The 15855-nt window shown below is 40.8% G+C and overlaps 2 protein-coding genes across 2 annotated transcripts in view; both read right to left on the bottom strand.

Annotated features, from left to right (window-relative positions):
• The window catches only part of MATN3 (matrilin 3), a 15892-nt gene extending 10600 nt beyond the window's left edge, over positions 1-5292 (bottom strand). Inside the window, exons 1-2 of the mRNA XM_027690149.1 lie at positions 5178-5292; positions 2934-3503 (exon numbers count right to left, since the gene is read on the bottom strand). Of these exons, the coding sequence (XP_027545950.1) occupies positions 2934-3503; positions 5178-5292 (685 nt within the window). The remainder of the gene's footprint in view (positions 1-2933; positions 3504-5177) is intronic.
• A 2047-nt stretch (positions 5293-7339) lies between these two features.
• LAPTM4A (lysosomal protein transmembrane 4 alpha) lies at positions 7340-15584 on the bottom strand (the record flags this gene model as incomplete). Its single annotated transcript, XM_027690279.1, has 7 exons — positions 7340-8121; positions 8638-8736; positions 10123-10218; positions 11351-11473; positions 11567-11643; positions 13832-13952; positions 15495-15584. Coding segments are annotated over 7 exons (681 nt in total), but the record flags the coding sequence as incomplete, so codon positions are not given.
• Positions 15585-15855: the final 271 nt, after the last annotated feature.

Below are 15855 nucleotides of genomic sequence, written 5' to 3'. Positions count from 1 at the left end.
GAAAAGGAAAAGGAAAAGGAAAAGGAAAAGGAAAAGGAAAAGGAAAATAGAAGGGAGAGGAGGGGAGGGAAGAAACAGAAAGAGGATCAAGACCAGAGGGAACAGAGGCACCAGAGGCACCAGGATAACATACTGTCTTCCCATGAATAGAGTGTGTCTGTGTAATGATGGCCCATATGTATCAGCCACCAGTGCAAGATGGGGCATGTGAGGGCTGCAGCTGCCTTGACCCATCAGATTTTAGAAGTCAAAACCAAAGGAGGATATGCAGGAAAGTCTCTACAGTAAGGTAACTATACAGGCACATGAAACTCCTAATTGGAGGGGAGTACAGAAATAATGTCCGAATCTCAGAGAACCAACCAAGAAGCTGAAACTGCAAAGTACAAAATGAAGTTCAGTTTTCAAGGATCCACTGATTCCCCAGCAAACAGTAAGGCTGTCTCAGCCTGAGAACAGACAAAACAGTGACACGAAAGCAGCATGATGGATATGCAGCTGATATAAGTGTGTTGTGCTGACAAGGCAGACAAAATGACTGTGCAATGCACTGTATGTGTTGACAGTCTTTTCCTTCACAGACTATGTAGCTAATTAACTCCTGACCAGTTTTTCTCAAGTGTATTTAGCTGCTTCTCAAGTGATCTGCTGCCTCTTTGGTCACCTAAAGATGCCCTTGTTTATCTCCACAGACTGTAAAGGAAACATAGATACTCACTTAAATGCTTTTGAGATTACTAAATTGGGGAAGGGAAAGGGAGAGGAAAGGAGTGCAAAAAAACATTGGAGTTAAAAAATGTGAAGGGGAAGAAAACCAGGGACGATAAGTAAAGAAAGGAAGAAACAAAAGAGAAGAAAAATGGGAAGACAAGTATGTTTTTGCCTGAGATTTTACTTAGACTAGTACTTACAATGTGGATATGGACTACATTTGGAGTTGTAAAATCAAACTCCAAAGCAATAGCGGTGAGATAAGCAATCAGAACCAAGAGTGCTTGAACCTTCTCATGTTATGTCTGAAAACAAGGCAACATTTTCCTTTGGTAAAAACAAATTTCAAACCAAGACAGCGCCTTTTCATTCTGATACACCCTTGGGAATAAGAGAATTAATCTCCATCATTTATGAACAAAATCTGTGGTGTGATATTTTCAAGCATAAGTGAGAAGCTCAGACTCAAATGGTCAGATTTTTGTGGTAGGAAAGTCAAACGTCCTCCGACTTGGACAGCAATTCAATGCTAAGATTTTCCGTCTCTGGGATGGTCTCATATTGAATAATGCTCTCAATGCATCAAGAACTTGATCTTAGCAAACTGTTTTTCCCCTGAACATTAGTTTTCCTGTTTTCAGTTCACCCTACAAACAAATTTATTTACCGTGTTAAAAGCAAATTGTCACTGGTGAGTCCAGAATTCTGACCAAAAAGCAGTCTGGAGCTGGAGAAGGACCCAGTTTACTACAGTCCTACAAGACCCTCTTAGATTCATTTGGTTTGTAGGAACTTTTTTTAAAACTATGTCTTGTGCCCTGTCTTTGTTCATGAATCCCACAGATTCTGGCTAATTGCACACAAGCAACTCAGAGTTACACTGGAAGTGTACATGTGTGAGCTCTCTGATTTATCCTCCAGCCCTGCAGGGGCATAATTTCTGTGCTTCAGCACAACAAACAGTAAATTTACTCTTAAGAACAATAGATTTTTCTTTGGTGCTATGAAAGGACTTGCTTTGGCAAGAACATAGGTGGAAAATTACTGCTGTGTTCACAGCACACATACATGTCCAGCCAGGTGGGTACTTGTGCCCACTTCCAGCTACCAGAGAGAAGATCTGGTCACATCAGCAGCACAACATGGTGTCAAGCCAAACCTCAAGGCATTTCCTATGCTAGTTATTGGGCAAATTGTCCTGTCTGCAGATGGTCCTACACATTTATTTCATACCTAGAGAAAGAGGTCTATTGACTCAAAGCATACTCAAAAGGTATGGTGGTAATTTCTAGTAAGGCTCTGAAATAACAGAGTAACACATCGCCAACTTTTTGACAATTAAAAAACTTGTACAAATCTTGTACAAATCTACTTTGTACAAGTATTTTAATTGTCAAAAAGTTGGCGTGAATTTTATGAGTAGGGCTGTGTCACAGCTATCTATAGGCAGTTCTAAATACTCCGGATGATCTTTTTTTTTCTGTAAATGACAATAACCACCCCCTCTGGCCTAGCATCATCAGTGGAGTTCTAGTCTAAACCAAATACATCCAGCATTTTTCCAAGATCAGCCCTGAAAGAGCGAAGATAATTCATCCCATCCCACAGTTCCTTGTCTAAGTCAAGTTGCAGAGAAACAGAGAGAAGTGCAACCCTGGCACCCTGAAAAAGCACAGCAGTGCCTAATGAGTGAAAGCCTGTCCCAAGATGACCTGCCATTGGACTTGGGCACTTCATCCTGCACCAGATTTCTCAAGCCAGCATGGTAGTTCACCTGCCAGCTTACTTTCCTACTCTGAACTTATAAGGAGCCCTTCAGCTCCACATTCCTACCCTCTTGGCTTCCCAGCAAGATGGGAAAAGAAATGAGCAGCCTGCAGAGCTCTGGTGTGTGCTCTCGGTAAGTCAGTAAATATACACAGCCAAACCCCGTCCAGATTGCCGTGATTTCTCTGGCACTAAATCTGACCACCTGCACAAGGAGGTCCACTCAAGTCAGGTCTGTTACCTGCATGGTAAGGTCACTATTCAGAGTGAAAGGTCATTACTTGGCCTTCACTGAATAAAAGGGTTTGCTTGTTAACCCAATGGATGGCAAAGGAAATATTTAGATGTGATACACAACACTTCTGAAAAAGAAGAACTTCTTTCTTAGGGAGCGAAACCACAGTAGAAGCCAAAAGGAGCCAAATTACACTACCCTCCTGGACTAGCCCCCTTACCACAGAAAGTCTCTCTGAATTTCGATGTCAGCTTTTCAATCACACCGTAGGTCTCCACATAGAAAACATGTTCATCCAGTGGCTCACTGGCCATTACCCTCAGGGACTGCATGTCTGCCCGGTCCACCCCAACTGCGTAGATCTCAATGCCAGCTGTCCGGGCACTCGCTGCCACCTCTTGGACCTGGTCTTGTGGCCGTCCGTCTGTCACAACAATGACCACCTTGGGGATGTTGAAGGTTGCCGGCCGGGTGCCCATTTCCTCGGTGAAGACTTCATCCATAGCAGTCTGGATGGCAAGGCCAGTCATGGTGCCAGCAGACAAGGGCTCAATGCGAGACACAGCCTCTTTCAGAGAGGCTTTGTCGAAATAGGTCCGGAGGGGGAACTCCACCTTGACAGTGCTCGCGTAATTCATGACCGCCACACGCGTCGTCCTTTCCCCAACATCCAGGGTATCAATCATTTCTGACAGAAAGATTTTCACTTTCTCAAACTCTTCAGGTCGGACACTACGGGAACTGTCTACAATGAAGACAAGGTCCAGGGGCCGGTTCTTGCAGGTGGTGTCTGTCAAGAAAGAAGGGAAACACTTCAGTCATCTCCTACACAGGATAGAAGCTCTCACCCAAGAGGAGTGAGTGCTGTCATGGTAAACTACCCCTACCAGATAACGTTGCTTGATTCTTTAGGAAGAGGCTTAAAATTATAGTGAGCAACACATTAAAAATTTTTAAATATTAATTTTTACAAGTAATTAAATAATTGAACTTTTCTAAGTATTAACAGATTAACAGATAGGTGCACATTTGAGCCCTCAAAATGTCTAACTATCCTTCAAACTAAGGGTTGTGGCTTTCATGTAACAGCCAAAACAGAGATGTAGCAATGATATATAAATGTATTTACTGTTTATTTTTGTAAAGATAAAGTCAAAATTCCATTTTTTATAAGATAAAGAAATAAAATGGCAAAAGAACTGGCCAGATCACATAGTAAACAGATCTTAATATCTTTTAGGATAGTAGCATTACAGCTTGCTAAATAGGAATTATCTCTTTGTAATTCACAATCCAAAGTACACAAGAAGAAATAAAGGCCAACAGAAAAAAGACACAAACAATGATGCATAAAGGTTTCTTTAGAAGTTGTTTCTGTCTTAAAGCTTCTAGAGGATAGAGAAAAATAAAATTACTTATGAAGTAACTTTACATGTAAAAATGGACATTTACACACTTACTTCTAGCTTCCAAAATTCCTCACTGACATATAAATCTAGAAACAGAAACGCCACAGCTCAGATCAGACAGGCATCACTTCTAGGAAGACAAAAAACAATCAAGACAGCAACAGCAGGCACCCAAAATGTACCCTCACTGTTCTGACACCCTGACCTGACACTGACGGTGCCATGTACTTAGTTTATACCATCAAGGTTGGATTTGCAGCAGGTTTATGAAAAACACACAACCCAAAAGCAGAGTATTTTCTATAAAAGAGACATTCTGGCTCAAGAGTGCATTAAATAGTAAAATATGAGGTGTTCAGTTTGAATTCGCTCCCTGAGAGCAGTTTTGGGATCACACTTCTCCTGGCTACTGTCAAGTTCACTTTTATCATTCCAGCTGAAATGAAAAAAAACCAAACAAACCCACTTCACAAGTCTTTTAAAAGTAGAGGTGAAAACAGCACTTTTTTTCAAGGCATTAAAAAACTTTTTTCTGTTGTTGAAGTGAAAACAGAGGGAAAAAAATCAAATTGCACGAATTCCATCAGCAAGCACAGCAGCAGAGCTGATTTTGCCTTTGGACAGAGTAACAGACCAGACACCAGACAAATCTAGGATCCCATCCAGGTATATTCTATATAAATCTACATAACTCAGTTTTGCCTTTGGGAAGCTGAGAAAACATGAAGAAATGGCACGTGCACGCATATCTTAAGACATGAAGACACACGAGGTTTGTCCTAAAAAAAAAAAAAAAAGAAAAATAGAGAAAGACCAAATGCAGGATTAGTAGGTAGAATTCCCTTTAATAGATTAAGGAAAAAAAAATTTTTTCCAACAGCGTGATCCTTCCGCAAGTCTGAAATAACCTTGTTCGGAGAAATGAACACAGGTAGGGAAGAGCTATGCGGGTTTTAGGACCATGCCAGGAGCGGCAGCGGGGCAGCAGCGAGAGAAGAGCGGAGCAAGTGGGGCCGGGGGGCAGCGGGTCGGGGGGTCCCCCCGGGATGCGGTACCTGCGGAGGGGCCGCCGGGGCGCGGCTGCCGGCGCGGGCGGAGCGCGGAGCCGCGAGGGGCCGCGGGCAGCGCCAACGCCAGGCAGCAGCCGAGGATGCCGAGGGCTCGCCCCATGGTGCCGAGGATGCCGAGCGCTCGCCCCATGGTGCCGCCGCCGGCCCCGCGCCCGCGGCACCGCTTTTAAAGCTGCCAGGACGGGCAGGGGGGACGGGACACCGAGGTGGCATCGGCCGCACCCGCCGCCTCGTCTCCAGGAAGGGCCGGCGGGTCTCGCTTCCCCGCCCCGGCGGGCGCTCAGCCGGGCGAGGATTAAAGCTCAACGTTGTGTTCCTGCGGTTCAAACCTGGGAGCAGGGGGAGCTGAGGCACAAACCCACCCGTTCTTCCTCCACTGGAGGAAGTGTCTGGTCCAGGCTAACTTTGCACTTCAGTCTACACTACAGGGCAATATTTGCAAAGAACGTCAGAAAAAGCTCACGGCGCGATCCCCGAGGCACAAGGAGCTGCCTCCCCTGTTGCCAAATCTTAACCATGGGCATTTTGTCTGGTTCCTGGCACTGGAAATCCTGCCAGTTCCTGTGGGAAGCTGCAGTGAGTTTTAACAGAAAGCACGGCTTAGGGCACGAATCCACTATGATCTCTAGCACAGTGCTTTAGAAGACACCTCTGCCAAAGCTGTATCGTGTTGTATTGCAGGACCATCTTCTCTCCCATCACCTCCATAAGGGGAACAGGAAGCCCCGATTTAGAAGAGGAACCACCAACCCACCAGCTGTACAGTCTCAGGCAGGCACTGACTCACTTCAGCAAGTTCTGCACAGTAGGAGAGGCCACCACGGCATTCACAAAGGCTGCAAACTACATCAGGGAAGAGGGACCACCGCCCTTCATGCAGGGGAAGACCACAGGACAGGGCTCCAGGGGAGTACAATGGCTTTCCTCTCCCGCAAGGGGCTGCAGTTTTTTCAGCAACAGCACATACACAGACACACACAGCAGACGAATTTCAGGCAGTGCCTCCTGCTGCCGAACACTGCTCACCCACCCACTTGGGAAGTCAATATCCACCCACTGGCAGGAGCTCTCTGCCCACATTCAAGTTCCTCTGGTGCCCACTCATGGTCAGACAGACACACTCAGGGCAGATGGATCCAGAGCAGAGCATGTTCTGGGATCAGTACTTGAGTAGCACCCAACACTTTCAGCTGTTTCTCAGGCCACTTTGGTTTCATATGGTCTTTCAGCTTGCCCTGCTCCCCCCCCTTTCCAAAGTCCCATTTAAGCAGTCTGGCAGCATCTAAAGATCCCCTGAGTTTGGAGTCTTTCTGGGAGTCCAGATCCAATGCAGTTCTTCATAACCTGGAAAACCAAGTACAGCTGCCCCCAGCCCTGGGTGTACTCCAGGTACCCCCTCGGGGTAACTGGGAGGGCAGGGCACTGCCACAACAGTGGCACAAGATGGTCTTAGACCACTGCAGTTCAAGGTGCTCTCACAGGTGGCACCTAAGGGAAAACTATGGAAACTATTCCCAATAGCACAGTCATGACAGAGCAATTTTAAACATGTACAGAGGTACACACTGAAAAGACAATAACCAACAACTTGTAGCAACTTGAATCCTTTTTATCCAGAATTTAATCCAAACTAGAAAGCCATTTTTTTCTTCAGAAATAAAATCACTGAGTTATCTTTTACCTCCTGATACCTCTTGCCACAAAAGAGGAAGAGTAGAAAGTTGTTTGTAGATGGTTTGGTTTTTATTCTTTTTTTTTAAGACATTTCTGAAGTTATGGTGTATCTCAACAACGCTGGATATTTTCCAGTGTAAATAATGTTATAGTCCTACTGGGTGTCTGTCCTGCTCTTAACGCCTGAGCTCTCCAGACATCAGATTTCCCTGAGGGCTAGAAGCCTCCAGTACAATTCCCTTTTCCCAGCTCATATATAAGTACCAATCAGACAAGTAGAAGATGACAGAGTACTTGAACTGCAAAGGCTTTAGTACAGGCTTATGTGTTAGAGGGAATCCATGTTCTCTACCCACATTAGGACTTCTGCTGAAGAACAGATCAACCACTAAACCTGTAACTAAGTACCCTGCAGGATACTGAAGCACTTAAAGAAAAAAAAACACCACCCAACAGATCAACCAAGGCTATGGTAAACATTTTGTAAAAGATTTATTTAAGTATCATTTATCACAAAGAGGAAAATACATAGAAGATTAGAAGCATGCAACCATCTTCCACATTTCTATTTATTTTTCTTGCATTCACAGCACGTTGTAATAGTACTCCTGTGCCATCTCACTTCTTCCTCAAAAATACTATGTTTCAAGACATAGGATAACCAAAAAAAACCACAATAAAAGGTAAGATAACATATGAGAAAAGTGCAAAGTAAAAAAAGTCACGTATATACCACATTCAAACCCCTCCCCTTCCAAAAAATGGATAAAGGCAAACTGTCATTTTGCTGTACGATCAGATTGTCTTTATGAACTACTTTACAAAAAATTAATATAAATTAAGGGCACGATCCTGCAGACACTTATAATTGTAGCTAACTTCAATCAGAGTGGCTCAGCTGGTATTATTAAAAGCCACAAGTTAGTCACATGCATAAGTTCTTGCAGTGTAAGGCCCTAAGGCAATAAAATGTTTAAGAGCATTAAGGAGAACAAAAATTAAAGCAAACAAAATCACTCTCAGATGTGTTTTGCTTAGTAAGTTTATATCGAACATATTTTAAACAGAACAGTTTGCTCCTAAAAGCCCTGAATATTTCTATTACTTAAGCAGTTTTGCAAGATTAAAAGACAAAACCCCCAGGAAGCTGGTACAGATGTTAATTAACATAAAAATTGCTTCAGGCAGGTATGTAGGGAGGTGGAGGTTCCTTCTCAGGCATCTTCACTGCCATTTCATAGGTTGGCAGAACATACTAAGAAAAAGACATTTTGAAGTGATTAGTGCAGAAGGTTTGAAAATAAGAAAAAAACAGAACAAAAACATACATGCCCCATCAGCAACTTATTCCTCTGTTGCAGGCAGAATTTTTTAAAACTTACTGCTGTTTCTAGTAAGCAAATGAGGAAGTGAAAGAAGGTGCAGGAGCAGTTTAGTGCTCTGCTGAGCCTAACCCTGGGTCATTCATTCCACCCCACTGCCTCCTGGCTTTGCAAAGCAGCAAGAAAGGTTTGGACTTATGCAATTAAAGCTTCCCTCTACTAAAAGACAAACATTCTAGGACTTCTCTCTATTAACCCTCTTATTTTAGGCACCATCAGAACGTCACTGAGAAATAACCCACCAGAAAATTAGCTGCTTTACTGTTTTTAATCTTTCCAGTCTTTCTTTAGAAAGGTGCACAAGGCTTGGAAACATACAGGGATATGGTGATTTTCCTACTTCAAAATTAAACAATGCTGATTCCTTTTATCTGAAACAGAGGTTTTACCTGTGGAGGAGCTTCAAAAGCAGGGTACACAGCGATCTCTGGCAAATTTCTGTTGCTGATGTATTTATAGCAGTTCCATACACAGTTGATTAGATATGCCTGAAAGAAGAGAGATTTCTCTTTTTAAAGACCTCATATGCATTGGCTGAGTCAGAAATTAGATGTTTGATTACATTCCTATGACAAAAAGGAGCATAAATCAACTTAGGCAATACATATCTGAGGAATGGTTGCTATTTCACAGATCTGGCCACATACCTATTGCTCCCCATATAGCTTTGCTGTCACTGTGACTCAGAGAGGATGAACCACACAGGTTTTAGCAAAAGAATTCACAGATTCATTCAACTAATCTCTGTCAGCCTCGGCAGTGCTAATCAAATTAATCCCCAACTGGCTCATGCTTCTGTGGATCTCAGTCCAAACCTGCCAGGAGGAGGAGGAGGAGAGGACAAGAGTACAATCCCACTCATCCCCGAGGTAGCACTATTTGTCCAACTAACTGCCAGTGTGAAGGGGAGGACTCAAATACACAACTGGGTTGGCAGCAAAGTGATGGCAGAGCAAAGCTGGTTGGACTTTGAGTCAACACTGACTGCTGTAGAAAGACACACTACCACGATCTGATGAGGATTAGGGGGTTTATATTAATTTGTGTAACATTAATGTTTCCCAATCTGGCAAGTTAGCACTTAGTCATACAAAAAGTATCGAATTTCTCAATCTCTTATCTACTCTTATCTACTATTAGGCTTCTACTCTCCCCAGTCAGACATTCCTATTGGAGAACGTATAGATAATTAGTAGAATTATGTTTCATTACTTCATTTTTTCTTAAATGCAATCTGAATGCAATAAAAGAGCATTATCAGGGCAAATGTACATTATCAATTCATTTCTCTAATATGATTTGTCTGCACAAGAGTTTTTGTAATTCAAATTAATGCCTCTGTATTTAGATCCTCAAAAAGAAAATAACTGGTAATATCACCCTTCATTAGGAAGGGAGATGCAGCTCTGAATTAACTATGCATTTCCTCATTCTATCATCTTCCTTTCAAAACATGCATCCTGGTTTGTTAGGCACAGTGAGGGATTTTAAAAGTTTTGTTTAGAAAATTGTATGTTGTAACCCAATATTGTTTCACCACAAGTTTTATTACAAATATTAAAATTATCTTCACATAGGCAAAAACATGGTATTTGAAGCCTTTTTGCATTCCTACTTCCTCCTACGGAAGGGCAGAGCTGCATAAACATGCCCCACTGCACACACACGAGCTAGCTGAAGACTCTAGTACACAAAATATTAGACTTAAGTCATACCATAACTGAACATCCTAACAATTCTGCTTAAAGAAGTTCTTATTTCAGCATTAAGAAGCTAGATGGGTTCTGAATTTAGCACTGAGAATTAATGCAGATTGACAGCATCTTAATATTTCGTAACTCTTGAAAGAGACATATACTTAAATTTTACATTACCTTTAAAATGATAAATAAGGCAAAGAACACCAGAACAATAAACAAGAGACAGCTGGAGTCCAAGGAAAGAAGGTCATCTTTGTAAGGGAAATCCGGCTAGTCAAAAAAAAAAGGGGGAAAGGAGAGAAAGGGAGAAGATAAGAATGAACACTGCACAGTCAAATATGATTAAAAAAATCCAAACTTCACACCAAATGAAACAAACTCTTGTGTAAACTACCGCCCCAGAAACAAAAAGTTCTGTTTCTCACTAGTTTCTTCTCTATGCTCCCACAAAGCACAGCATTTATCCTGCCTCTATCCTGCAAGAACGGGTCACTACAGCACTGTCCGTGCCCATAGTCACATTATCAGTCTCATGTTAATAAAGATATCCACAAAAATTACTTTTACACAGCTTCAGCACAGAATTTGTACTTATGGTCCTCTACAACTCTTTCATAACTTAGTATTAATTACCTCATGGCAGTCCAACCTGTAACATACATTTGTGCAGAGCAAAAAGGTAAAAAGTTGTCCCCAAACTTCAGAAGAGCCAAGAGAGCTTCTTCAAACTTCAGACTTCCCTTTCCCTGACTACAGTAACAAAGCCTCTCTCCAACATCAATCCAACTCTGTTTTAAAAATTACTTTTTTAAACATCTGCTTGATCAGCTCTAAACACCAGCCAGAAACAGTTTGTGCTCCCTGTTAACTGACAGTGCATTTTATCCACCGAGTCTTCTTGCAGTTAAATCACAGGCAGTGTTAATGAGAACTCCATTCAGTTTCCTTAGAAAGTATTGTTGCAAAATAAGAACCACATAGAATGTAAAAAGAAAACCTCAATCTCAGATTCCATCCCATAATGCTGTAGGATCTTCCCTACACTCTTCTTCCCCTTCTTTACCAAGTAAGGGCCAATACATGTTAATCTGCAGTAAATTTCCCATAGAGCCCCATTGCTTAAAGGGTTATGAACACCCTTTCAAGTCCAGTTGTAGCCAACACAGTTTAAACCAACAATTCCCATCGCAATTCTTTCTTTATTTTCCCTGGTTTTCCTTTGGCAATGATACCTTTGGCCCTTCCATCTCTGATAAGCTCCAGTTCTCATAACCACCCATGGCTGCTGCAGGCTGAATTCCTCTTTCTTATGCACAGGAAGGGAACTGTAGCTCAGTCACTGATCCAATTAAACCAAACCTGAATTTCAAATGTAAAATATCGACTTGAGCTGAACACTTACCAACTGATCCAGGTAATCCTTGATTCTGGGCAAGTAGGTTAGAGAGCTGATGGCAACCAGACAACTGAGCACAAAGTCAAAGAGTTGGTAACAGAAAAATGGAATCAGCCAGCCTACACGATGCTAAGAAGAAATAGAAAAAAAACAGCAGTCTGTAAGTTATTTAGTTAAAAATTCAAGTAGCAAGTTTAAAACCAGGACTACAAATATACTTACAGCAATGGCACCATACACCATCATTGCACTGATTGTGAACATGAGGAGGGAGATGGCAAACAAAACGCAGGCATTTTCTGCATTAAAAGAAAAACAATAAGCATCAGTCATTTCCTGGAGTTGTCTCATTGCAGCTGACAGGTACCCCAGCTCTGTCCATTACTATGATCTGTTCTCAGCTAGTTCATCTGCGCAAACTAGCAGCAGCAGAATACAGTAGCTCAGATCTCACCTAACAGAAGAAGATCTGGTTCAATAGAACCAAAAAGTATTTGGAAAAATCCCTCTGCCTTAATCAGAAGCCTGACTAAAGCTCAGACATACCAATTACGAGCCTGACATAATTTGATAGTAATGCACCATAATAATGCTGATTTGCAATATGTGTCAGTGCTGAAAGTATGTGAGCAAATAACTTTACAACTGGAAAGAATCTTAAGTGAAGCTAACACAGTATCAACCTTTATACTTGAAAATGGCTTGGTTATGTAATTCGGTCATTGGCAGTGGGAGCAGCGCTGCTCCTTCAGTAACACTAAAGAAAACAGGAAATCACTGTGTGGAAGGTATCCCATTATTTACAAGAAAAGGCAGTTGAACAGAAGCCAATTTGTAGCAAAATCCAGGACACTCATGGAAACTGCATGATAAAGATTCTCCTTGTGCATCACAGTTACTGATTACAGAAGTACAGCTGCTTTCCAGAAGTTACATTATACTTTTCTCCTTTTTTAAACACAGAGAAAGAAACCAGCTTGAGAGTCTAAAGATGTGGTAAATGAATGTTTTTTAGCAATATTGAAGCCAAACTTTTGTGGTTCTCATGCTTGGAAAAGAGGTGATCTGAGAATACTTTCTAGTCTGAAATTGATTTGAGAAGACACACTACAGAAGCACTTATGTATCTAATTCAGTACAAGATAATATCTACATACATAGATAGCATCAAGAAAGAGCCCCCCCCATCTGAAATGCACTGTGTTGATCAGACCTAAGTCTCAGCAGTCATCAACAAGTGTGGTTTTCTTCTGAGAATTTATTACTCTCAATATTCACATGCACAATAAAACCTGTAATATTTCTTCATGCATACAAAACCCTCTAGCCCAGATGACAACACGGGAAATAAGAATCTAAGTCAAAAGCATGTGACAGACATTTTACACTAAAGAGTGAAGAAAAAACCTTCAGCTTCAGATGCATCTTTCATTCATATAAGCTTAAGGCTACCAAGTACACCAACATTCATTACAGAACACAGGACATTTTACAGACATCTGCTGTAATTTTACTTAATATCTTGGCTTTATGAGGCATTTGGTCCTTTCTCCCACTCTCATTTCATTACTAATAAATGTGAGTTATGGTCACAGGTCAGAACTCACAGACCCTCAACTCAGGTCATGAAGAATTAACACAAAACACTCAAACCCCACATTTGTGCTGCACTATTTATTCTTTGCTCCACTGGATCTAACCCTCCCTAAATTTTCATATAATACAACAGACTAAGATAAGATAAGATAAGATGTTAGAAGTGCAATACTAAACATATTTCTGCACGTTTAAAAACAAGAGAAACAAAATATATGCACAAGTTTAGAGATATGATAGTTAAAAAGCTTGGTCATTACAGACAAAAAGCTTGACACCAATTACACTTGTACACATCATACACTCAATAACAGAGTGAAAAGTAGGCTTAGTTCTTCTCATGATGCTTTCTCTTTCATTTCTTCTGCAGGTCAAACTTAAAGAAATACTTTGGTTTTACTCAAATACTTGGTGTCCCAATTCTTCTACTTTTCTTAGAAAGATGGCATGGTTTTCCTCTTAGTAAAGTCATATAGAATAGCTCTAAGCTCTTTCCTTAAATCTATGAAGATGAAGAAAAATTCTCAAAGAAAGTCTTTAAAACTGTTTTCTGCTGTTTTACTGAGACAGCAAAGATAGTAAATGTTCATGAAGAAAGCGAGTTAGATAACATGTTCCACACATACTTCAAGAGTCAAAGCATTATATGGCCAAGAAATCTTCAGAAACTTATCATCTGAGAGGCTTAGGCATAATATGAAGTAAAAATAATATTCCATGAAATTCTTTTTATTCTTGTAGAAGAACTCAATCCCAGAATAATTTAGGAGAAGTTCAGAAAACAAGACAATCACATTTAAAAGCTCTATGCATATATTACACACTAGTGTAAGGCAAATCCACCACAACACTGCTTTATTTTCTAATCAGCCAGTTGAGTTATGGACCTACCAGCCATTCTCTCGGAAGCATAGTAATTTCCGATGACTTCATACTGGATATCAACTGTTGGCACTATATTTGGATGAGTCACTTCTACTGTCAACAAGATGCCCATCAGCAAGTTCACCACCTGAGAGAGATCACAGTTACCTCAAGGTTATTTGCATTGCAACAACTAGGATCATCTTAATGACACACTAATAATCCTTTATTTCAGTTAGAAATACACTCTTTGCTTTGCCTATATGTGGAAGAAAAAAAAAAGAGAGCCCAACTTACAATTAAATTTCAAGCTGATTTAGTTAAACCTCTACCAAAACAACCAGAAGAGCACCAGACACGTGCTAGGTTTAAAGAATCACAACAAAATAACTTTACGAATTAAGGGGATGGATAACAATGACATAATTAATAATATTATTATAATAATAATTAAAAGAGGCCAGGAAGGTAAGGGTACAGCAGACACAAGAAGACACATTTGGAAAGTTTCCACTTTCTGTCACAAATTGAGTTAATTTAACCCACAAATAAAGTACTAAGTTCTGCCATGGTACAGCTTTTATAGAAGCTGGGGAGAACCATCTCCTTCCCCTTCCTAGAGAATTTATTAAAACCTCATCAGTCCTTATCAGAAAGGCTACACGAAGGAGAAAGGCTACTACAGGAGAAGTAAGGAAAACCTCACATAAAGATTGAACTCCAAAATATGTAAGCATTCAGCACAGGCTGGGTGCTCACCAGTCCTTCTCTTCCCTCATACTGCCACTGAAGACTACTTCTGTTACCCAATTTTGGTACATACCAGAAATGTCTTCAGTAAGAGCTCAAAGAACCAAAAGTAGCTTAAGTCTCTGTAAAATTGCCTTCAGAGCATTTATAACCTATTCAAGAGACTTACAGGGGCATAGTTTCTGTTACTAATATCTGGAGAGACATGCCAAAGATTGTGTAACAAAAAAAGCCATGATGGTATTTTCAAGCTGCAGACATTTTCCAATCAGTATTCAGTACAGTCACCACCACCAGCAGGATCTTTTACAATTAGCCTCAAAAGAAAAAAAACAAACTGGTTTGCAGTTTCTCACAACTTAAGAATATTTGCCAGAGATTTCTTCTTTTTCTGGCCTGGTTCCAGGAGTCAATAACAGTAACAGTGGCAAGTCTATGTACAATTATTGAAGCTTTCAGTAAGGAAAAAAGCTGTTAAACATTTAAAAGAAGTTTTACCTTTTGAAACTCATGGTTCCTATAACTTTTTTACCCACTAATGGTTTTATTGTTTGGGGTTTTTTCCCCCCCAAGGTTTAGAGATATCGTGGCCATAAGCTTGCTTGCACTTTCTGCTAAAAAGAACTTTCATGATATCAAAGCTAGTCACTTTGTAGAAATGCAATCTCAGCATACATTACACAAACTTATTAGAATTTCCAGCTACTTTGAGTCACTTGTATACTCCATTTTATGCCTTGGAACATAAAATACAGCAGCTAGTATAGCTGGCAGTGAAGAAATAGGTTCAACCACCACTATCTTTAGCCTTGAAACGAGCATATTTTCCCCCTCGTAGGACACTGCAGGGTAAACTGTCAAGTTGCTCATCTGCCACTTGTCTACATATTTTATTTTGCTTCACCACTGGTCACATGTACAGAACACTATAATCTCTCACCTGTTTAGTCCTTCTGTATTCTGGCTTTCTGCTCTCAGTGCATTTTCGACCCTTCCATTTCCTCCTCTCTCTGTGAGTGAACCGAGGGTATCAAACTATATGTTGGAAAATACCTTCCTGCTCTAACTTGTTTTAAAAAGTCATTGTCAAGGGGTAGTTAAAACGTTGATCTCTGCTTTACAAAACACAAAAGGACATGTTCGATTATAGCTAAATTATTTATTGTTTACACACAGTCATGAGTTTAACTGCCATGATAGGCTATCTGCCTGAAGAAAAAGAGCAAGCAGCACTTGAGTTACTACAGAAGTACTGAAGAACTTGAATGCCTTGGAATTTTGAGACTGTAATTCCACATCTG

The sequence above is a fragment of the Neopelma chrysocephalum genome, unplaced genomic scaffold (genome assembly GCF_003984885.1).
Source record: "Neopelma chrysocephalum unplaced genomic scaffold, ASM398488v2 Primary Assembly neopelma1_80b, whole genome shotgun sequence".
NCBI lineage: Eukaryota > Metazoa > Chordata > Aves > Passeriformes > Pipridae > Neopelma > Neopelma chrysocephalum.
The sequence above is the reverse complement of the archived record's forward strand: the minus strand, read 5'-3'. Positions and strand labels throughout refer to the sequence as shown.